At 33.7% G+C, this 25,126-nt stretch overlaps 2 protein-coding genes and 1 long non-coding RNA gene across 4 annotated transcripts; 1 reads left to right on the top strand and 2 right to left on the bottom strand.

The window, feature by feature from the left end:
* The first annotated feature begins 5,594 nt into the window (after nt 1–5,594).
* Nucleotides 5,595–8,939, top strand: LOC142162751 (uncharacterized). Of its 2 annotated transcripts, none has more exons than XM_075219474.1 (6): nt 5,595–5,751; nt 6,102–7,419; nt 7,516–7,927; nt 8,006–8,176; nt 8,316–8,598; nt 8,667–8,939. In XM_075219474.1, the coding sequence occupies exons 2-3, from the start codon at nt 6,928–6,930 to the stop codon at nt 7,591–7,593; spliced, it is 570 nt and encodes a 189-aa protein (XP_075075575.1). In that variant the 5' UTR covers nt 5,595–5,751; nt 6,102–6,927; the 3' UTR covers nt 7,594–7,927; nt 8,006–8,176; nt 8,316–8,598; nt 8,667–8,939. The 2 variants fall into 2 exon arrangements, with proteins under 2 accessions (XP_075075575.1, XP_075075560.1); XM_075219459.1 differs by having other exon boundaries at nt 8,006–8,231.
* A 1,011-nt stretch (nt 8,940–9,950) lies between these two features.
* LOC107760500 (uncharacterized) lies at nt 9,951–10,738 on the bottom strand. Its single transcript, XR_001642411.2, has 2 exons — nt 10,420–10,738; nt 9,951–10,310 (listed from the first exon to the last, which is right to left on the bottom strand). It is a non-coding gene; the product is annotated as an uncharacterized LOC107760500 (long non-coding RNA).
* Nucleotides 10,739–16,424: 5,686 nt separating this feature from the next.
* Nucleotides 16,425–17,806, bottom strand: LOC107760522 (serine/threonine-protein kinase-like protein CCR2). The gene has a single exon (XM_016578586.2). It carries the CDS (start codon nt 17,706–17,708, stop codon nt 16,689–16,691), a length of 1,020 nt encoding a protein of 339 aa, XP_016434072.1. The 5' UTR covers nt 17,709–17,806; the 3' UTR covers nt 16,425–16,688.
* Between the last annotated feature and the right edge of the window lie 7,320 nt (nt 17,807–25,126).

Below are 25,126 nucleotides of genomic sequence, written 5' to 3'. Positions count from 1 at the left end.
TGGTTAGCTCGTGATTCATCTGAATAGGACGAGCTTTTGTGGGGATTGTTTTTTCATAAAAATCAGGTTCGTAAGGGAGCCTAACAATGTGTCTCTTGCGATTCCAAAAGGCTGTAGGTAAATCAGCACAAAGTTCTTCCTGGATTTTGGTTTCTAAATTTTTTATCTTGGATTGGAGAGAAGAATTTTGAAACTGCTGTTGTAACCTTTGGAACACTACTTCTTCTTTGAGAAAATTGATCTGGGCTTCTTTACTTTTTATGGTAGACAAGAACTTTTCCATTGGAGGTCTATCGAAAGGAAGAAAGGTTCTACCTCCTATGCGTTTGATTAGAATTCGTTGTTTTGCTACCATAAAAGGTATGAGCTCTTCGATAAAGGTAGTTCCTAATATAACTGGATTAGTAAGGTCTTTTACTAATAGGAAAGAACTTGAGGCTAACAATGGAGAATTTTCTAGGGAGGTTCTAACTTCAACATTGGAGAGTTTGAAGCTAATTCTTAGTTTCCCGCCATTAGCAGCCCTAAGACCTTCTTTGGTTTTTTCAAAGAATTAGTTCAAACCAACTGAAGTTAAGCCAGTTGAACAAGAAGTTTTTTGCAACCACCTCTCCCGAATTTCCATAAGAAAATGGCACATGAGAGTCATCCTAATTGTCAATAAGTCATTTACCTTGGATATTATTGCCTTATTTGATACAAGTATCTTGATTGTTTTATATATTATTAATGCCTTTTAATGAATGGTTAAACTTGTAACTATTTTTTAGATAATCTGATAGTGTAAAATATGTTCTTTAAACAATCAATGTTGAAGACATAATTAAGTAACTAAAAGTATTCTCTAGCTCTCTAACAACTAAGATTTATATATATATATATATATATATATATAAAAACTTGATTATTTTTTATATTATTAATTCCTTTAATGAACGGTTAAACTTGTAACTTATTTTTAGACAATCATAGTGTAAAATATGTTCTTTACACAATCAATTTGAAGACATAATTAAGTAACTAAAAGTGTTCTCTAGCTCTCTAACAACTAAATTTTTTAGATGAAATGGTCATACACTTCAATATGGTATTAGAGAAGATAGATATGCTGGGTTTGAATCTCATCAACATCCAATTATCAAAAAAAAAAAATACGTGGTTGAACGTTACTTGGACTATTAAGAAAAAATAGGTACACGTAAGGTGCGTGTTGAAGAGATAATTAAACGAATAAAAGTATGTTTTTCTAACAATTCAATTTTTTAGATGAAGTAGTCTCATTTCAACAATCAATACACTTAATTTGTATTTATCCATCACTATTTTAACAAAGTAAACAAAAGACTACTAAATGAAGTAGCAATAAGAAGAGAAGGTTAGAGTAGAGAAGTGGCAAAGACCGATTCTTTTAGGACGTTTCACCTCTTTTTAGCCCACGATCCACATAAGTAAGAGGAGATATAGGGCTTTAGCTATAGTTAGATCCAAAATTTTAAATTTAATGGGTTCAACTTTTAATATTTAGCGTTGCATTCATTATGCTGTTAAAATTATGACATCGATTCTAATATTTGTTGAAATTTTAATAGGTTTTACATATAAATTTATACTCCGTATTAAAAGTTATGAGTATTTAACCTACAGCCGAAAGTCTATATTCGCCCCTAGCTTTAGCTGCAGTGTCAAACTAGAGTGCTATTAAAGCTATACGGGAAGAGATTTGGTGTGTATGTAAACGTACCAACAAATGTGAAAGTAACAAACGGTGAATTACTACCTACTCTGTATTTTTCTACTCTGTTTTCTTCGAGTGGAATTCTCATCTGAACCATACCCCTACCTTATTTAAAACATACCTCTACTTGGTATTTTTAAAACAATAACAATCCAGTAAAATTTCACTAATGGGGTCTGGGGAGGGTAGTGAATACGCAGACCTTACCCCTACCCCGAAGGGATAGAGAGGCTGTTTCCGAAAGACTCTCGGCTCAGAAAAACAAAAGACAAATGTAGACAATATTAGTATCACCACAAAAATCATAAGAAAAATAAGAACATGAAATACGGAAGAAAGATGCAAAGCAAAATCGATAGCTAGTAAATAGGTCATACACTGAAAAATAGTAAGACACAACATTGCCACTAGCTATCTTAGACAAAAACCCTACCAGACTAGTCTCACAGCGGTATTAGTAAGGCAAGACTCAACTACCTCCTAACCTACAACCTTAATACTCGACCTCCACAATTTCTTATCAAGTGTCATGTCCTCGAAAATTTGAAGCCTCGCCATATCATGTCTGATCACCTCTCCCCAATACTTCTTAGGCCGTCCTCTACCACTTTTCGTTCCCTTCACAACTAGCCGCTCACACCTCCTTACTGGAGCATCTGGGCTTCTCCTCTGAACATGCCCGAACCATCTGAGTCTCGCTTCCCGCATCTTGTCATCAATGGGAGCTACGTGCACCATCTCCCGAATGTTATCATTCCTAATCTTATCCATCCTAGTGTGCCCGCACATCCACCTCAACGTCCTCATTTCTGCCACTTTCATCTTCTGGATATGTGAGTTCTTAACAGGCGAACACTCAGCCCCCTACAGTATTGCCGGTCTAACCACCGCTTTATAGAACTTACCTTTGAGAATCGATGGCACTCTCTTATCACACAAAACTCCAGACGCTAACCTCCACTTCATCCATACTACCCCAATACGTTGTGTGACATCCTCGTCTATCTCTCTTCCTCCTGGATAATCGACCTAAGGTACTTGAAGTTGCCTCTACTTGGGATGACCTGTGATTCAAGCCTCACATCCACACCCACTTTTCCCGGCTCAGCGCTGAACTTACACTGTAGGTATTCCGTCTTCGTCCTACTCAGCTTGAAACTCTTAGACTCAAAAGCCTGTCTCCAAACCTCCAGCCTCTTGTTAAGACCGGCTCGTAACTCATCAATCAGAACTATGTCATCGGCGAATAGCATGCACCATGGCACCTCCCCTTGAATATGGTGCGTCAACGTGTCCATCACTAAGGCGAATAAGAACAGACCGAGTGCAGAACCTTGGTGTAACCCCATTACAACCGGAAAATGGTCAGAGTCTCCTCCTACTATCCTAACCCGAGTCTTAGCCCCATCGTACATGTCCTTAATCGCCATAATGTACGGGACAGACACACCTTTTTCCTCCAAGCACCTCCAGAGAACTTCTCTAGGAACATTGTCATACACTTTCTCTAGGTCAATAAACACCATGTGCAGATCCTTCTTCCTCTCTCTATACAGTTCCACCAACCTCCGAACAAGGTGTATAGCTTCTGTAGTTGAACGACCCGGCATAAATCTGAACTGGTTGTCGGATATAGACACTGTCATCCTTACCCTCGCTTCAACCACCCTCTCTCACACTTTCATGGTATGACTCAGTAATTTAATACCCCTATAATTGTTACAACTCTGGATATCATCTTTGTTCTTATAAACAGTAAGACCATACTCATTTTGAATTTATTACGTAAGCTGGCAGTTGCTGGATTAAGAGAGGGAGACTTGAAAATACAAATTAAAATTCTTGGTTTTCACATTATAAATCCTTGTACCAGCCGACATGTTTAGGATATTTTTTGTTAGTTGTCTATTCAAATTGGTGTTCATGTTATATACTACAAATAACGAAACGAATTAGCTTATCAGGGAAGAAACGTAATCCAAGAGCTTAACGAGGAAGTTTTGGTTTTAGGGTTTTACCTTAATGCATGGATGTGATTTTTTACGTAAAACTCACAATTTTTTTAATAAACAATAAATTTCAACTCATAATTTTAAAAGTATAATTAGTTCAATACTATGAATCTTAAAGGTCAACCCTATTAATTTGATCATTTCATTTCGTATATACTCTTCTATATAAGTCTGTCTCTTTTGGTTTTTTCTTCGCTGTAGTTCAGAATTGACGTTCTGGACTATATATCTTTCTTCCTTGCATTTTCTTGTTGTAAAGTTTTCATACTTGATTTGACAACTAAAGAAAACAACTGTACTTTTTTTTGTTAAAGTATGTCATTTATTAGATATTACTGTTCATCATTTTACAAAGTCCAATATTTTCCTAGCTTTATTTTACCAGTCCCGCTTTGAATGCAAAAGCAAAGCAAATCTTATTTATATTGACCGTCCAAATAGTAATATGTTCATATAAATTGAGACGGGGAAATAAATTGAGACGGGGAAAGTATAGACAAAACAAGAAAGCCTCGTTAATAAAGCATCCCATTCCTCTATCTTCTTGCCACGTGATATAAATAACTAGAATAATAATAAGAAGAAAACCCAAGCGATATCTGGATAAAGTGACTATATTCGAAGTTAACGTTTAAATGGCAAAATAAGAAATCGTTAGCGAACATCAATTAGCTATGCGATTGTCATGCTTGCAACCAGGGGCGGAGCTAGCCCTTCCGATACGGGTTCGGCTGAACTCAGTAATTTTTGTCCAAATTCTATATTTATCTTAAAAAATTATTAAATTATGCACAAATTATAATTGATTTGAACCCAATAACTTAAAAGAATTAGAATAGTGAATCTATAAGTTTTAGATCCTTGCTTCGCCTCTGCAGTTGCAACCCTTCTCCATTCTCAAAAGTTTTGATAGAACTATTTACCTTTGTCTACCCAATTATTTTTCTACCCATAAACTAATTACATTTTCTACCCATAGTAGTTTTTGTGGGGAATTTTTTCTTTATTCTCCAATTCTTTTTTATTTCTATGCTTCTTTTCTTTTCTTTTTCTTTTCTCCTTTCTTTTTTCTCATTTTCTTCTTATTTTTGTCTTTTTTCCTTTTCTAATTTTATTTAGTTTCTTTTTTTATATTCTTTTTTTCTTCATAATCTAATTTCATTTACTGTTTTTACTATTTTTTATTATTCTTTTTTTATATTATTACTAAAGAAAAATCAAATTGTGTACCAATTAAATGTTGCTAATACAATAAAAAAAATATTAACTAATATATGATACCAGTATAGTATATAGCTATACCAACAAGGTATACAATTGTACTCAAAGAGATAAAAAAATTAATTCAATTATTAAACTGAAATAATATCAGTTGTCAATAAAAATTTTAAAAAATTCTAAAAGGATCTAATTGTAAGAGTATACCGTTACATTATATAGCGTACTATAATTTATTTATTTTTTGCATTTTCAATTTGCCCCTCACGCTGAGTAAAAGCTTAAAGCAAATTAAAAGAGAAATGGTAAGTGAATTTACGGGTAATAAGTATACTATTATAGTATATTATATACTATTACAGCATACTATTACAATATATTATACGAAAAAGGTCCAAATATGCCCGTGAACTATGCGAAATAGGACAAATATGTCTGTCATTATTAGTTTGGCCCAAATATGTCCAAACCATCCAATAGTTGTGCAAATTTGCCATTATTAGACGGAAACCATTTTTTTTTTAATTTACTGATACCAAACCCGACTTAAAAACAACCGACCCGACCTGACCGACCCTAATTCTAAAAGACCCAAACACAACCAGCACTGTATCGCCCCTTTCCAAACAGACGGGTGCACCCATCTTCTCTCTTCTTCTTCCTAAACCGTCCATCTTCTTCCTAAACCGCCCATTTTCTTCCTTCCGTCTTCTTCTTCCTAAACAGGCTGTCTAGGGTTTCCATCTTTGAGTATGACAAGCTAGGGTTTTCCATCTTTTGACTAAGGTATGACTACTTTATTCTTTCTTTGTGTGTTGTATATGGGATTTCGAGTTTTTTCTTACGTGTTTCATATGTAGGGACAAACTATGCTTTGTTAGACTCAATTAAAGAGAGATATTGTTTCTGATATCTTTTTGTATTTTAATACACTAAGGAACAAAATACAATCAGTTAATTTGGGCGGATTGATGGTTTTGTCGGGTGGTTGGGGCCTTTTGTATTTTAATACATTAATTTAAAAATCTTGGACAGGATTTGCTATTTGTTTTTTGGTCTGCGTTTTGAATATGACTATTTATATATACTGACGTGGTCCCTTTTTGGTCCCTTTTTCTATATCTTTACATGTGAAGTCCATTGAAGATGATTGATAAAGTGGATTTGGTGTTTCACTATGGGGGTAACTGGGTCTTTTCCCCTGAGATAGAATATAACAAGATGTCAGTGCACACTTTGTCTGGTTATGTCTCTTATCTTGTTAAATATGATTTTATCTGTGAAGAGTTTACAAAAAAGTTAGGGTTTAGCTCTGTCGAATAACTTTTAGTGACTGGACCTTCGGGAAGGTACTACTTGGTAGCTGATGACGAAGGTGTGAAGACTCTTCAGTGCTTGTTTTCTAAAGACTTCAAGGTGATTAATTTCTTTGTTGTTGATGAATCTGACTTAAAGGTATTTGCTCAAAATATTACTCATCATACAGAGGCATATTCTATAGACATTGATGTAGCTTCTGAATGCGAACATAGTCTTGGGGGAAGTGACTTTGATGAATCAGATTGTTTTGAGGATGATTCTATAGAACTTGATGGTATTGTCAAAGAAAAGAAGATGGTTGTAACTGATAAGTTGGAACATTTTAAGGAGTTAGAGGTAGGTATGACATTTAAGGATATTGTAGAAGCTAGAAGGGCAGTAAACTTTTATGCACTAGTAAATAAAAAAGGGTTGAAATTGCACAAAACTGATACAACTAGGGTTAGTTACAAGTGTGTTGACGGCTGCCCTTTTAGACTGTATATTTCAAATGATAAGAAGTGTCCTACCATTAGAATCAAAACATTGAAAGATTAACATACATGTGATCCATCTTTCAAAAATGCTTGGGCTGATCAAAATACTTTGGCCCAATTTTTTAAGAGAAAGGTGCAATACAGTTCTAAGTACAAGTTATAGGATATGAAAGCTGAGTTGGAGAGTGATTTTGATTTAAATATGTCCAAAAGTAAGCTCAAAAGGGCCAAGGGTTTGGCTCTTAAGAAGTTGGAGAGCAGTTTTGTTGATGACTCTAACAAACTCGAGGCTTATGGACAAAAAGTAAGACAATCTAATCCGCGCAGTGATTTTGTGATCAATTTATCAAAGAATGCTCTTGAAGAAGGGAAAAGAAAGTTCTTAAGGATGTACATATGCTTCAATGCATTGAAAAATGGGTGGAAAAGTGACTTAAGACCACTGATTGGGCTGGATGGTACCTTTCGTAAGGGTAGATTTAAGGGTCAGTTGGTAGTGGCTATTGGTCAAGATTGTATGAACCAATTTTATCCTCTTGCATGGGTTGTGGTAGACAAGGAAACTGCCAGGAGTTGGGGTTGGTTTTTAGAGTGTTTGAAGCTTTCTCTGGAGCTAAATGATGGACAAGGAGTGACTTTCATCTCAGATATGCAAAAGGTAAACACTACAACTTTCATCTCTGATTTATATTATTCTCTTGTATACACTTATATATTTTACCTTTTATGATTGTTTGTTCCTGTTTTATCATAGGGGTTAATTGATGTTGTGCATAATATACTTCCTAAAGCTCATCATAGGTATTGCGTAAGACATATTGAGGAAAATTAGCAGAAGAAGTGGAGAAGTGGACATATGAAGAAGTTGTTGTGGTGGTGTACCTGGAGCACTTATGAAGAAGATTTCAAAGATCAACTAAAACGATGGGAGAGCTATGTGAGGATGAAGATGCCTCTGCTGCCAAAGATCTCCTACATTATCCTCCACAATCTTGGTATAGAGCATATTTTGACACTCAATGTAAAAACATGATGGTTGATAATAATTTCACCGAGTCGTTTAATGCATAGATTCTTGAAGCTAGACATATGCCAATTATCAAGATGCTCGAGGATATTAGAATAAAGGTTATGAATTTGTTGGCTATCAATGAAGATAAAATTAGGTAATGGCTAGTTATAATGAACTGTTCTGCTTCTATTTTACACTCCTTGTATTTGACTCTTTATATCTATTTTGTCAGAAAATGGAATGGTGACTATAGTCCAAGTGATTTGATTCTATACAATGACTATAGGGCAATTTCTCATTATTGCAAGGTTGAGTTTAATGGTGACTTCGGATACGAAATCACAGAAGGTGATGATAGACATACTGTGGATCTTGAACATAAAAAATGCACTTGTAGATTATGGTAACTTTCTGGTATCCCTTGCCCCCATGCTATCAAAGCTATAATATATGATAGGGTATGCAATATTTTAAGTTAGTTTTCTCACTTAAGCTCATATTTTCCAAGTTATCTAATTAGTGTTATTTCTTACTTTTGAAAGGGTGATACTAAGGAACAAATACATTGGTACTATAGCAAAGAAGCATATTCCTTGACTTACAAGCACACGTTTCAACCAGTTAGGGGTATAAAATTCTGGAAAATTGAACTTAGCCAAGCAATGGATCCACCTGAAATTGCCAAGACTGTGGGCAGACCCAAGGTAAAGAGAAATAGAGAACCTGATGAAGCAAGCAAGGGAGTGGAGTTATTCAAGGAAAGGAACTGTGATGACATGCAACAAATATGGTGGAGAGAACCACAATTCTAGGACTTGTTTCAAGGTAAAACAAATTTATAATGGAAATTTAAAGTATGACAATTTCTTATTAACTCATTCTTTGGTTGACAGAGCAAAGATGGTCCAGATATTGGCGATGAGGAAACAAAACAATCTAAAACTGAAGTACAAACACAACAATCTGATTACTCTTCTCAAGTCACAACACAACAATCTGATTACTCTTCTCAAGTCACAATACAACAATCACAAGCCTATGGTCCAGATATTGGTGATGAGGAAGATCCAGTGTTGAGGCCACAAATCATCTTTGAGTCACAATCAATACTTAAGGAAAGAAGGCTGAAAGCAAAACTACCAACTGGGAGTAGAAGGATTCAATTTACTGGGGGTGCAGATGGAGTGTCTATGCCGACAAACTTGCCTTACTCACCAACTAAGGCAACTTGGAAGGGGAAAGCTGCAGTTACACTTAGCCAGCTCCAAGCTGAAGTAAGAAAAAAGAAAAAGAAGATGAAGCCAAATGGGGAAGGAGTCCCTGTACCAAATGCTGAAATTTAGCATAAGTTGGCTAATTATTTTTGTGAAAAACTTAAGGAACTTAGTTTATGGATAACTATTATGCACAAAACGATTGATTTTTGGTGAATTTTATGTTGGTTTAACTGATATGCATGTTATCTTGGTTTGGTGGATATGAATGTTTGTTTGTTTAACTATATTCCAATGTGGCTATGTAAATATGTGGTTATTCAGCATTGTTGCTACCATAACCATGTGGTTATTCAGCAGTATTGGTATTATTGCTGCAGTAGTGGAAATCATTTAGCAGTATTGGTATTATGTAAATATGTGGTTATTCCAGTATGCATACAATTGTAGTAGTGGAAATCATTGTTGATCGTCTTAAATTCAATAATCCAGCTAGGAAGCTGTTTACATGGGGCAATGGGGATAAAGGAAGTTGTTTCCTACGCAAGCACCCTAACTACTGCACTATCTAGCGCAGAAAAAGTTTTTACCATGGGAAGTGCAATGCACGGTCAACTGGGAAATCCATAATCCAAAGACAAATCATTAGTGCTTGTGCAAGGAAAACTTAGAGGAATTTGTTACAGAGATATCCTCAGGATCTTATCATGTTGTTGTGCTAACATCAAGGGGAAACGTTTACACATGGGGAAAAGGTGCAAATGGACAGTTAGGACTAGATGATACAAAAGATAGAAGTTGGTCAACATTAGTTGAGGCACTGAGAGAAAGGCAAACTTTTGCAATCCTCCTCATAGTTGAGGCAAACTTTTGCAATTATATGGATCACATATTACTCCCTGATCATAATGTTACTGAGCAATTATATAACACCAGAATGTTCACACAAATGTTGCTAACGAATTACTACCATAGCATTACAATGCATTTAAATTACAACCATATTTTCAACCATTACATCAGAAATAATAAACTGCATATTACAATCATTTTCATCCAACCATTACAATACAATGCAAATAAATTATACAACTAAAACAACCATAAATAATTACAACCATATTTTCAAGTCTTCCCTCAAAACATGAAGCTAACCACAAATCCAATAATGAAACCCAGAAACATAAGAAATAATTTATCCCCCCTGTTTCCAAGTCTTTCTTTAAGAAGAGCATCCTTTTCCCTTTTCAATTTGTTGATGACAACAATAGCTCTTGGTGGAAATTCATCGTCTTCCCATTTCCAATAACCACATCCAGTTTTCTGCAAATAAAACATTAACATCATAAAAAAATCGATTACAAATATTCCAAAATCATTGATCCAAATCTGTCGGAATAAGCATTAATTAGAAAAAAAATAGAAAACTTACATCATGTAGGTTTATGACACTTGAAAAAGCATCTTCCGAAATTCATTTCAGTCCGCGATGTGAGATGGAGTGCAGCAACTCCACATCCACACATCCTTCGACGGCTATTTGAAGAACTCGAACATTCCGACATTTCAAAGCAAATGAAAGAAGTAAGAGAGGAAAGTGAGTGGATCAAACAAGAAGGAAACAACTGGTTGGATTGAAAAATTAAAGGATAAAAAAAAGAAAGAGGAGAAAGAAGAAGAACCCTAGTTGGGATTTAGGAAGAAGATGACAGAAGGAATATGAGCATTTGTTTTAGGGCTGGGGAGCGTCTGTTTTAGGGGATTATGTTTGGGTCTTTTAGAATTAGGGTGGGTCGGGTCGGGTGTTTTTAAGTCGGGTTTGGTATCAATAGATTAAAAAAGAAGAAAATATGGTTTCCGTCTAATAATGGCAAATTTGCACAACTATTGGACGATTTAGACATATTTGGGCCAAAGTAATAACGACGGACATATTTGTCCTATTTCGCATAGTTCACGGGCATATTTGGACCTTTTTCGTATATTATATATTATTACAGTATACTATAATAATGTATTGTATACTATAATAGTATATTGTTGCAGTATAACTATATACTCCTATAGTACATTGTATATTGTAGCGGTATACCGTTAGGTAAATGTGTTATTCATCGATTATTACAATATACCGTTATAGCATATTGTAAACTATAATAGTATACTGTTGCATTCTAGCTATATACTCCTACAACATATTATATATCATAGCAGTATACTATTGGGTAGTTGTGTTCTTCTTCGATTTTAAGCTAAAAATTTCGCAGTTTAAGACCCATTTTTTTCAAACTAATAAATATCTAAACAGTTAAACCCATCAACTCTTCTGTTAATGGTAGAAGTATTTTCTACTCTTGCAAAATCCTTAACAACAATAGATAAATGATATGCTCGTCAGACTCAGAGGCAAAGCAATAGTTGTATCTCAATATTTCTACTCAACAAGTGCAACCCCAGCTCCTCCCCCGACACATTTCTTGGTAAAATATCTGGTTAATTCTCTAGGATTCTCAAAAGAAGAAGCAACCTCTACATCTTCCAAGGTAACTTTATGGAAATCCTTAAAAAATCCCGATTTAGTCCTCAATTTCTTGAAACAAACCGGTTTGGACAACACCCAGATGTAAAAATTAGTTTCTAGCGCACCCAAATTGCTATACTATGATTTTCCCAAAATCCTAAAATCCAAATGAATAATCGGGTAAATAGTTTGGGCCGCATGAGTAGGAGTAATAAATAGTTTGGACCTGGACATTAAATGGTAAATAGTTTGGAATTAATGGGTATAAAGTGAAATTTTTTCTTTTGAAAAATGACCAAAAATATACATTTCTCACGTAATTTGGACCCTCACCCAAAAGGCTTAAGCTAAAAGTCACTATATGGCCTAATCCAATTTATCCAGATCATACCCTCAAAATTAGGGGGAAGTGCACGGTTAGCTACTAATACATATATTTACTTTTAAGCCATTGTTTAAAATGTCCTTAACTGCCCGGACGAAAATACCTTTCTGCTCATGTCCTTAACTTTTGAACATAACTTCGGGACTACATGTCCTTAACTTTTGAACTTGTAACTCTAAGTTCAGGACTTCAGGACTACATGTCCTTAACTTTTGAACTTGGAACTCTAAGTTCAGGACTACATGCCCTTAACTTTTGAACTTAACTTCAGGACTTCGGGACTACATGTCCTTAACTTTTGAACTTGTAACTGTAAGTTTAGGACCAAGTGTCCTTAACTTTTGAGCTTGTTAGTCTATGTTCAGGACCTATTGTCCTTAACTTTTGGGTTTATTCCTAGCCTAAGTTCATGACCTATTGTCCTTAACTTTTGAGCTTGTTAGTCTAAGTTTTCAGGACCTATTGTCCTTAACTTTTGAACTTGTAACTGTAAGTTCAGGACCTATTGTCCTTAACTTTTGGGCTTCTTAGCCTAAGTTCAGGACCTATTGTCCTTAACTTTTGAGCTTGTTAGTCTAAGTTCAGGACTTCAGGACCTATTGTCCTTAACTTTTGAACTTGTAACTGTAAGTTCAGGACCTATTGTCCTTAACTTTTGGGCTTCTTAGCCTAAGTTGAGGACCTATTGTCCTTAACTTTTGAGCTTGTTAGTCTAAGTTCATGACTTCGGGACCTATTGTCCTTAACTTTTGAACTTGTAATTGTAAGTTCAGGACCTATTAACTCATGTTAGGAACTTATAATTTGTAAAATAACACAATGCGTAGTCTAGATGCTTCTTTGGATGCCCGTTATGAACTCTCAAGCAAATAGCTTTAGTAATGCTCCTCTTCTCCAGTAGCAGTTGAGCGAGATTCTACAGAAGTTTCGCCCCTGCAAATGAAATGAGAGCACAGGGGCTCCGAGGATAAAACTGAGAACTGAGAATTTCAACTTTGAGAAAAGCTTTCGAATTTTGTTGCCGACGACGAAGCCATCTCAACCGGAATTCCAAGTTCAGAGAGAAGCGAGGGTTTGAGAAGAAAAGCAATGGAAGAAAAGGTAAAAATATCTTTTCATATTAATTTTAATAGAGTAGTAGCTATTTTTGCTTAACATTAAAATTGCTGGATAAAAAATAAATATCACATTCAATAGTGACTACCACACGCCATTTTTACTCAAAATTACGATTCCAGAACTAATTGTTAGCAGTATAATTCCGAAAGCCCAAATAGAGAAAAGGTGTTGAGCCCCAACTTCCGAAAAGAATCTCATGATGCAGAATCTAGGATGCGACATAAAATGTAAAATAACACTCGTGTATTAGCAATGAGGACAAATATTACACGGTTCAAAGATAAAAATACCCTTTTATCATTTTTTTTAAACCCTCCCAAATTAGGAGGATCTTTTCACACTTCCCTCCAGCGTGACTCAAAAATAATAATTTATATATAACAAACTTTTCAATATTAATCACTGCATAATAGTCTTTTCCTTATTGATCATCCTGCAAAATAATCTTTCTGTTATAATCTAGCACTTAAGAGGTGTGTGTTTAATTCTCAGTATCGTCCCTCCCCCCTTATGCGATCATATTTTTTAAGAAAAAGAAAAGAGAAGAAAAGGAAGAAAAAACTTACATATAATATAAGGTATACGATGTAATATCTGACAAGTGGGCTTTCAGAAGGGACCCACAGATGTTTCGGGTTCGAGCATTCAGTGGCCCGTTCAATGATTATTCAAAAATAACAAAAAGGAAGGCTTTCTACTTTTAGTATTGTAACATGAAAATAATAGGAAATTTTACCACCTATAGTAAATTATTTCACCCTATCTATTATAAACCAAAACACTTTCAAAATATTATTACTTATAGCTAACTTTTTTGTTTTATAGCAAAATAGATATTTATTTATACTTACCGTTGAGGTTTCAAATACGCCAATTATGTTCTTTCTTTCTCTCTCTCTTCCTTCTCTCTCTCATCAAGATTCTCAATCCTCTCTTCTCGCTCAAATCAGCAGAATTGTCGGGATCATCATCGTGGTCGTCGTCAGAATTGTTGGCTTCATCATCTACTATTGGCTCATCTCTTAGGCGAACAGATCTGGCCATGGCTACACCGGAGAAGATTTGAGGTCCAAGTTTTTGTTCATCTCTATTTTTAATTTTAATATAATGCATACAGTATTTTGCTTGATCGGAAAATGTTATCTCCGGCGAACTTTCTTCTCTTCTTTGCTATTTAGTTACATATAATGATACAAATACATTGTATTGTGTATAAATACATTATATTTTTGTATAAATACATTATTTTTTCGTCTGTATTTATGTATTCCGAAGGTCTGTAATACAGCGGAATATATATACTATGTTTTGTAATTTTTTGTTGTTTGAATACAGTTGAATTGAATATAGTGAATCGAATACAATGTATACATGCAGATTATCTCACCGTATTTATAAATACAGTCGCGCGAATACATGAAATACAAAATTAAACTGTTGTAATCCCTATTTTTTAGGCGGATTACCTCATTGTATCTATAAATACAGTCGCACGAATACATGGAATACAACATAGTAGTAATGAAATCTTATGTAGAATTGATTTTGTTGAGTTAGATTATGAGTGATAAACGCTAATTAATCCTCTTTTCGTTATTAAACAACTGGACTCTCCTATTTTTAGGCGAATTTCGCTACTGTATTCATAAATACAATGGTACGAATACAGTCGCACGGCTTGACTCCCCTATTTTTCTAGGTGTAGGCGAATTCCGCTACTGTATTCATGAATACAGCAGCGCGAATATATCAAATATAGTCGCGTAACAACTAAATACTAGTAGCTATAGAAAGTAATTATATTTACGATAGTTATAAGAAGTTAATAGAAACTAAATAATAGTGATTTCTGAAAATTCCTCAAAATAGTACTAATTATAACTCACATAAAATTAGTTTTAATGAATGTATATCTTACATCATAAGAAATGAAACAATCTTTTTGTAAAAAGAGCTAGTAGATGGAAATTCCATAAACACATAATCATGAAGACGACACTAGAAAAGCACATTCATAAAACAAAGTAATTTATATACATAGGACATATATAACATTTATTATATCTGAGGATTGAAATTATTCAAAGGTAGGCGACAAGATTCCCGAATTTATGAGAAACAGTATAGTCTAATTTTAAAAACATCACCCAATTTTTGCATATCTATTGATTCATCCAAAATGAGTAAATGATCAAGAAATGACAAAAAAAATGATTAAGAAATGACAAGCTAAAAAGCGTTGCTACATTATAATATACAGGAGACAACAAAAAAGGTCACTCAAATAAAGAAAAAAAGAAAAGAAAGGCCCCCCCCTAACAATTAAAGAAGGATTCCTTGGTCCACAAACAAAATAACAATAAATCAATTAGACACCATCATATATTGACATATAAACTACAAAGGATGTGGTGCAGTGAATGAGATTGCTCCTTGGTAGGGACTGCTTCCTCTCGAATGGGGTCCTACGCAGCGCGAATGCAGATATAATCGGGCTCCAATACGGATACCGAACACCGATTGGGAAACAAGAAAAAAACAACCGTCCAAAAGCATATGCCCAATTAATTTGATTTTTCCTCTAGCAACAACAAGGATAAATCGGTGCACAAAACATCCCCTAATATACAGGATCCGAAGAAAGACCGCACTTCAAGAGGTGCGATGTAAATAGCATATCGTAATGCTAGCATTAGCGACTGCTTTTACAATTCAAACCCGTGACTTATAAGTCTCACGGTTAGCATTACAATTTACGGTTTTCAAGGTCAAAGTCCACCAACATTTCCAATTAATTGCCAAACCACAAGTCGTCTGTAGATTGGCTATTGCTTTGACTTGATTAATATTTGCTGGCCTTTGTTTGAAGTTTGGAGTTTTGTAAGAGTGCAAAATTAGTTTTTGAGTTTCTTACTGAGAGCGATTGAACTAAATCTTGCAAAAAAGTTATTTTTATCCTCAAAATGTTCAATTCAGTTTTTCAAGTCTTTTAATAATTATCTCAGTTTATTTAAAAAAACTTTCAGTGTGGTTTTTTCTTCGCAATTTTTCGAAAAACTGAAAACTAATTTCTCTAATGGTGTTTGGTAGAAAATTAAATTCGGAAGTCTTTTTCAATTTTTTAACAAAAGCTGAAAAAGTTTTTAAAAACTCAGACATTTCAACCAAATAAACACCACTATTGTTTTTTGTCCAAAATTCAAAAATAAAATGTGGAAATATCAAAAACTCAGACATTTCAACCAAACGCCACTATGTAAGCATGACAATCAGAGGCGACCATATGTTATAACGAGATGGGTCATCGATACCCGTAAAATTCGATAAAAAGTCGATGTATATATGCATCTGTCTTTAGAATATAATGATATATTCGTAATGAGCACCTACAACCTTCAAATCATGGGTCAAATACGCCAATCATGGGTCAAATACGCCTCTAATAAAAATATAATTACACTGACTCAGAAGCTTAATCCAACTATGTAAGCATGACAAATAGAGGTGGACATATGCTATACCAAGAGGGGTCACCAGCACTCCTAAAGTTCGACAAAAATTCGATGTATATACATCTGCCTTTAGAATATAGTGATATATTAGTAATGAGTAACTCCGATCTTCAAATCCCGAACCCGCCTCTGATGACAATATATATTATATTTTTTACTCTGACTCAGAAGCTTAATCCAACTTCTAAGCTAGTCAAAATAGCAGCAACTTGAACAATTGAAGGTCTACTTTTTCTTGAATTTCCAACACAAGCTAAAGCAACTTTAGCCAATCTAACAATAGGTCTAATATCACTTGGTATAACAAGTCTTGGGTCCAAAAATTCACTAAACTTCATTTCTTTAATCAAAGGCAATGCCCATTTCACAAGCAAATTTTCTTGATTATCACTATTTCTTCTTCCACTCAACAACTCCAACAAAACCACACCTAATCCATACACATCACTTTCCTTTGAACCACCTTTTTTTTCAATCCAATATTCATCATCTACATACCCCATTAACCCTAATTTCCTTTCATAGTTATTTCCCAAAAAAAAATACAAACCATAGTCACAAACCCTAGCACAAAACTTAACATCTATTAATATATTTGATGGTTTAATACAACCATGTATTATATTAGGTGCCATAACTTCATGCAAATATTCTATACCCTTAGCAACATTTGCAGCAATTCTTAACCTACAACTCCAATCCAATAGAGCTACACCATCATAATTTTGATGTAAATAAAAATCCAAACTTAACATACCTTCATATTCCATAACAACAATTCTTTCACCTGGAGCTTCAGAAAACCCTAAAATTGACACGATATTCGGATGATCAACTAAAGAAAGCCATTTCATTATCGACGAAAAACCTAAGCCAGCATTGCTTAAAACTAAACTTGGATGTATTCTTTTCACTGCTACTTGTTCTCCGTTTGGTAATATGGCGGCGTAGACGCTTCCTATTCGGCCTTGACCGATGATTCTACGATAGTTGAATCCATCTGTAGCTGTATGAATATCCATTAAAGAATAAGAAGATGCACTTTGTTTTGTTGGAAGAGTTTCTTCAGCTTTGATTGGTTTTTTCTTGCAACAAATGAAGAGGAGGATAACAAGAATTGTGATAATAATTGAGAGTATAACCAAAATAACATTATAAATAATTATGATCTCTCCACGGTTCATATCTAGGATTTTTTTGTCTATAAATTTTGGTGTTGTGGATTTTAAGAGAGAGAGTTTAGAAGAAAAGTTTGGCTATGGCCTATTAAAAATGAGGACTATATTTTCTTTTATATATGAAGTAGAAAGAGTGAGAAAAGAGGTGTATTTTTTAATTGAATCTTGGTGTGCAGTGTGTACTCTTTGAAAAATAAGGTTGATGGAAATTGGGAAAGGAAAAGTTGGAAAAAGTCTTATAAGCATTAATTTGGTATAGTTACGTTAGTTCAGGGTTGGCTGTCATTTGACTAACATTGGGGGTTCGGTAAAATTTCCCATTGATAAAACAAGTCTATAAGCTTGTCATATATAAATGATTTTTTTTTCTTTATACATTTCAAATAGAGATCTTCACACAAATAATCGGACAGATTCATGTTTATCTTTTTTAGCCGATATACATAGATTATACACAGTATATATATATATATATATATATATATATATATATATATATATATATATATATATATATACATAAATTATACTTATATATTAAACAAACGCCGACTATTTTTAGTTCAAGCGGTTAGGTTGACTACTATTTAGGTTAATTCTTCTTCAAAAGTTACTAGCTCGGTTAATAAATTCACGTCGCTTAGAGCCCACAAAAAGAAAAGCTTTCTATCAAAAGTTTCTCCATTTTAGGGTTTGAACTCGAAGTTTTCGATTAGGGAAAGCGGGATCTTATTTATTTTATCATAATCCTTGGTGGTGTTTGTCTTATAAACTTTTCTAAAATCATGACCAGTATTGCTCTTCTTAATTTTTTTCCTATTATATACCTAAAAAGTTCAAAATGTTAGTATTTGTCTTCTTAGTTATAACCTCTTGAATTTCTTGCTAAGAATACTCAAGAGGTTACATTTTTTCTAGTTTCTTTGAAATTGGATATACATATGCTATTTTGCTAGAGGAAAAAGCAGCCGTCCAATCATCAAGTAGCAAGATGTTAAAATATACAGAATATTATTTGTGCCTATTTGTACTTAAAATTAAAATGTATTGTCACTTTGGAACAGGCAGTTCTGTCGCTTTAGACCCACTTGAATGTTTGGTGGAAGCAAAAGTAGACATGATTAGAAACAGGGTGCCTTTTCAAATATGATTTTGTGAATGGTGTATTTATTAGCATATTCAAATTTAATTTAGACGTTATGAGTTTTGAGTTAAAAGATAAGTTCTCAAAAGTCTCGATTAAGCTAGATATAAGGGCGGAGCTAGAGTACAATTTACGGTTGAGGCCAAACTCAATAGTTTTGTCCAAATTATGTATTTCTCTTAAGAAATTTATTGAATATATACAATTTAATAATTTAGATACAAATAACTTAAACTGATTAGATTCTCGAACCTATAAACTTCAAGTACTGACTAAGTCTCTGATTAGATACAGGTTGCATAAAGCCCTTTAAAGGAAAAGCACTCCTTACTAGTAATATTTTTTCGTTAACATAGATCAAATTCGAAATATCTGGACTTTGATTAAGAGTGGAACGATTCTATCCGATCCCATTTGTATTGTTAGGTTTGCCTTTGAGAATATTTAGCAAAATAAAGCTTAGGCAATACAGATTGTCTATGGTCCTTCATTTATTTATTTAATTTATATCTATCGTGACAACTCCTTGTTTCCTAACCTATTAGCTTTCTGGGGCCAATTTCTTGATTTCTTTATTGTTCTCGAGTCTTAGTAATAAGAATATTTAGTTACACCAACCCCAGCTTCCATTCAACCAACCTGATCTAACGCAAAAGTTCATATAGGAAAAAAAATGGTTTACTTAATACACCAAACTTGCTGGATTAAAATCTGGGAACGTTGCGACCTATTGTATTTTTAAAGTTATGTATTACTATTTATAATAATATTAATAAATTTTTATACATAAATTTATACTTCCCATCAAAATATTAGGTTTAGGTTGAACCCAGTACCAAAGGGCTCGATCAGCCCCTACTACTATCTTCGAAATTCGAATACACACACAGCATAGTTGAATAAATAGTTAATCAATACTTATATTATATTCAGTCGTAAAGGCTGCGTCGAGATTAAATATAATTACATAATTACTTCTATTAAATAAGTAAAAGAAAATTATTGCTAAAAGCACTTTTCCTTAATTTTAAGTACTTACCGAGTCTTGAAACATATTTTTGTTGATGTCTTCATTTGATATTTATGTACATTTCTAAGCTGTCAATTTTTCTCATTCATTGCTTTTATATGCATAGACACTATTTTTCTTTCTAAATAAATAGGATTTGTCTTTGTCTGCTTCCTTTTGTAGGGAGAAAAAAGGACGAAAACAGTATATTCTTGTTTGATATCCGCACGGCATAGCTAGAAGTGTTAATATCACAATAAATCTATGTAATTACAAAAAAAAAATAAAAAATTCTAGGTTATTAATCTATTATAGTAATATGTTTTTCCACTACTGACATTGTGGCATTTATTCAAATATATATTCATTAGATTATAGTCTTGAGTTTATCATACAAGGATTAAATAATAACGAGATTATTTAGTAGATAAATTTTTTTAATAGATATTTGGTTTATTATTGGATTAAAAATAGGATAAATATAGTATAAATGTTTGATTTTACAATTAATAAACTTGAAAAACTTTTATTTCAAGTTTTGACCTTAGACTTCTTAAACCACTTATAAAGAACAACTTTGGAGAAGGTACTTTGGACGATAATAAAAAATGCTTGTGGAACTAACTGAAGAACAGATAATTGACATTGTGAAGATTGGTAAATTGGTTTGTTTTCGAACAAAGAAGAAGCAGAATTGTTGCAGAAGAAGAAAAAGCACAATCTAAGAAGATAGCAGCGAAATGGCTAAATTTTGAAATACTTTGTAAAGTGTGGCTGTGTTGTAAAGAGAAAAACTAAAAGTGGTTATATGGTGTCATTTCATCCGAATAAACTCGTAAGGGAGAAACTGCATAAATAAGACACTTTGGTGTTACTATTGTTAAGAAATGAGAGCAAAATAAAACAATATAGTAATAAAGACAAGACGTATAGGAGGAGAATATTGAAGTTATCTTATTCAAGTGTGTTTCTTGTGTGTTCTTCCATAGGCAAAGAATATCCTATTTATATTATACAAGATACACCCAAAACTCACTAGATACATCCTAGGAATTAATAGGTACATCTATCCAAGTAGTACATTGTATAGAATGTATGGATGGATTAAATGAACATCCATATACATTCACTTTATTTATAATACTCCCCCTTGGATGTTCATTTGAAAGATAATGTGTCTCGTTAAAATCTTACTAGAAAAAATCCAGTGGGAAAAAGCCCAGTGAAGGAAAAGGAGTACACACATCTTGTAATACGCATTGAGTATTGCCTCATTAAAAACCTTACCAGGAAAACCCATTTGGGACAAAACCTTGGTTAAGGAAAAAAGAGTATAACGCGTATTATACACCCCCTGATGAAAGCTTTATTTGATATCTCGGAGACGACGCATTCCAATTTTATGTCTCAGCTTCTAAAATATTGATGCTGGCAATGCCTTAGTGAATAAATCTGCTAGATTGTCACTTGAACGGAGTTATTGAACATCTATCTCACCATTTTGCTAAAGATCGTGTGTGAAAAAGAACTTTGGTGAAATATGCTTTGTTCTGTCTCTTTTGATATATCCTCCTTTAAGTTGAGTTGTACAAGCAGCATTGTCTTCATACAATATCGTTGGAATCTTCGTTTTGAAAGAAAGACCACACAATTGTTGAATATGTTGAGTCACTGATCTCAACCATACACATTCTCGACTAGCTTCATGAATAGCTATTATCTCTGCATGATTGAAAGATGTAGCAGCTAAAGTTTGTTTTGTTGAACGCCATGAAATAGATGTAACTCCACAAGTAAATAGATAGCCTGTTTGAGATCAAGCTTTATGTGGGTCAGACAAATAACCTGCATATGCATAACCAATCAACTGTACATCGGATTCATAAGAATAAAATAATCTCATACAATTGTCCCTCGGAGGTATCTAAAAATATGCTTAACACCATTCCAGTGTCTTGTTGTTGTAAAGGAACTAATTCTTGCTAATAAATTTACTGCAAAAGTTATATTTGGTCGAATATTATTTGTAAGATACATTAGTGCCCCAATTGCACTAAGATATGGAGTTTCCTCACCAAGAAGCTCTCCATCATTTTCATGAGATCGGAATCGATCTTTATTTATATCAATTGATCTCACAATCATCGTGATACTCAATGGATATGCTTTATCCATATAAAAATTCTTTAGGATCTTTTCGGTATAAGTTGATTGATGGACAACAGTTCCATCTTTCATATGCTCAATTTGTATACCAAGACAAAATTTTGTCTTTCCAATATCTTTCATTTCAAATTCTTTTTTCAAATAGTCTATTGCTTTTGGAAGTTCCCCAAGAGTTCAAATGATATTTAGATCATCAACATACACAGCGATTATAACAAATTCAGATCCAGACCTTCTTATAAATACAAAAGGACAAATTGGATCATTCTTATACCCTTCTTTCAACAAATACTCGCTCAGGCGATTATACCACATTCGCCCTAATTGTTTCAATCCGTATAAGAATTTTTGAAGCTTTATTGAACAAGTTTCCCGAAAACTTTTATTAGCTTCAGGAACTTTAAACCCTTCAGGAATTTTCATATAAATTTCATTGTCTAATGTGCCATACAAATAGTCTGTGACAACATCCATCAGACGCATATCAAGTTTTTCATGGACTGCCAGATTTATAAGATGCCCGAAGGTGATTGCATCCACCACAGGAGAATATGTCACCATATAATCAATGCCAGGTCTTTGCGAAAATCCTTGTGCCATAAGTCGTGTTTTATATCTAACGACTTCATTTTTATAATTTTGTTTTCGCACAAAAAATCCATTTATATTCCACTGGCTTTATTCCTTCAGGTGTTCGAACTATATGTCTGAATACCTCACATTTTTCAAGTAAAGTTAATTCTGCCTGGATAACATCTTTTTATTTTTGGCCAATCATTTCTCTGTCTACATTCATCGACAAATCTTGGTTCAAGATCCTCATCTTGTTTCGTTATTTGAACAACAACATTATAAGCAAAAACATTATCGATAATGATATTATTTCGGTTCCACCTTTTTCCCATTATTGAGATCTCTTCGTTCTTATTATTTTCAGGTATCTGGACCTCCTCTGAGGTCTTATCATTTGTTATATCATAGGGCTCATTTTGAGCAATTGCCTCCATATTATGATCCCCTAGATCATTTTCTCCTTTTCACTTTCGAGGATTTTTATCTTTGGAACCAATTGGTCTACCATGTTTCAAGCGTGGATTAGACTCATTTGCATTTATAGATTGTCCAACCGGGACATCAATTCGAATGGGAGCATTAGCAATTGGAATATGTGACTTTGTCACTCTTGGTAGGTTAGTTAATGCATCTGGCAGTTGATTTGTAATATTTTACAAATAAATTATCTTTTGAACCTCGTGTTCACATTGATCTGTTCGAGGATCTAAATGAGATAGTGATAATACATTCCATTCTATCTCTTTTTGCAACTGCTTATTTTCCCCCCTAATATTGGGTATATTGATTCATCAAAATGGCAATCAACAAATCTTGCCGTAAATAAATCTCCAGTCATAGGTTCCAAAATAATAGAAGGAGTTCATATCCAATATATATCCCCAACCTTCTTGGGATCTCATCTTTGTACGTTGTGGTGGAGCAATTGGAACATATACTGCACATCCAAATATTCTAAGATGGAAAATATTTGGCTCCTGACCAAAAGTCAATTGTATTTGGGAGACTTCATTATAACTTATGGGTTTGATCCGCACAAGAGCTGTTGCATGCAAAATAGCATGACCCCATGCCGAAATGGGAAGTTTTGTTCTCATAAGAATTGGTCTAGCAATTAATTGGAAGCGTTTGATCAATGATTCCGCTAGACCATTTTGAGTATGAACATGAGTAACCGGATGCTCAATTGTTATCCCAGTTAATATGCAATAATCATTAAAGGCTTGGGACGTAAATTCACCAGCATTATCAAGACGAAGTGTCTTAATTGCATAATCTGGAAATTGTGCTCTTAATCTTATTGATTGAGTTAGTAACCTCGCAAAGGCCAATTTGCGGGTTTATAACAAGCACACATGTGACCATCTTGTAGATGCATCTATCAAAACCATATAATATCTGAATGGACCAAATGGAAGGTGTATGGGCCCAAATATATCACCCTGTATACGTTCCAAAAATGCAGGAGATTCAACTCCAACTTTAATTACTGATAGTCTAATAATCAGTTTGCCTTGAGAACATGCAGCACAAGAGAATTCTTTAGTTTGAAGAATCTTTTGGTTCTTCAATGAATGACCATGTGAATTCTCGATTATTTTTTGCATCATATTATAACCGGGATGACCCAACCAGTCATGCCAAAATATAAAATAATTAGTAAACTTCTTATTTACTATGGCATATGATTCGACTACACTAATACTAGTGTAGTATAATTCGGAGAAAAATACGGGAAACTTTTCAAACACATACTTCTTTTCCGCTTTTATTGTAGTAATATAAAGGTATTCAACATTTCTTTCATTGGTAGTCTCAATATGATAGCCATTTTGGCGAATAACTTTGAAACTCAACAAATTTCTTTGAGACCTACTACAATATAATGCATCATTAACAGCCAATATAATTCCTCCTAGTAGTAATACAGTCGCTCTTTTAGAGCCCTCAACTAATTTTGTACTACCATATATTGTTATGATAATGGCTTCTTTCATAATTAAATAAGAGATATATCTCTTATTTTTAATATGGTGTGCGTCGTAGCACTATCTAGAAGATATATTTCTTCTTTATTATTCATACGGCCAATTGAAAACTAGGAAGTTTTCATATTCTTCATAAAGAAAAAGAAAAAAAATACATCATAAGTAATATTGAAAAATTTAAGAACAAAAGAAACTATACTTAGGAAAGTAAATGCTGACAATATAAAATATTTTATTCAAAAATATGAACTTCAAAAAAAAATTATAAGTATAATTTTTTCCAGTAATAAGTCTTCAGTTATGATGCTCAAAGAAGTCTCCAGCTTCTAAATGAGTAATATTTGCAAGGCCTTCGAAAATACCATCTTTATAGGCAAGGTTTACTTCAACTTTATCATGATTATTCATAGGGTTCGCCTCAACATCATTTTGAAAAGTTTAAGTGAGTCTTAACTTTATTGTGTTTCCCTTTCATAGAGGCTTGATAAAATTTGACAAAATACTCAGGCGTACGTCAAATTCGTGCCCAATAATTTTTCATACC

This window comes from Nicotiana tabacum, chromosome 1, assembly GCF_000715075.1.
Source record: "Nicotiana tabacum cultivar K326 chromosome 1, ASM71507v2, whole genome shotgun sequence".
In the NCBI taxonomy this organism is placed as follows: domain Eukaryota; kingdom Viridiplantae; phylum Streptophyta; class Magnoliopsida; order Solanales; family Solanaceae; genus Nicotiana; species Nicotiana tabacum.
The sequence above is the reverse complement of the archived record's forward strand: the minus strand, read 5'-3'. Positions and strand labels throughout refer to the sequence as shown.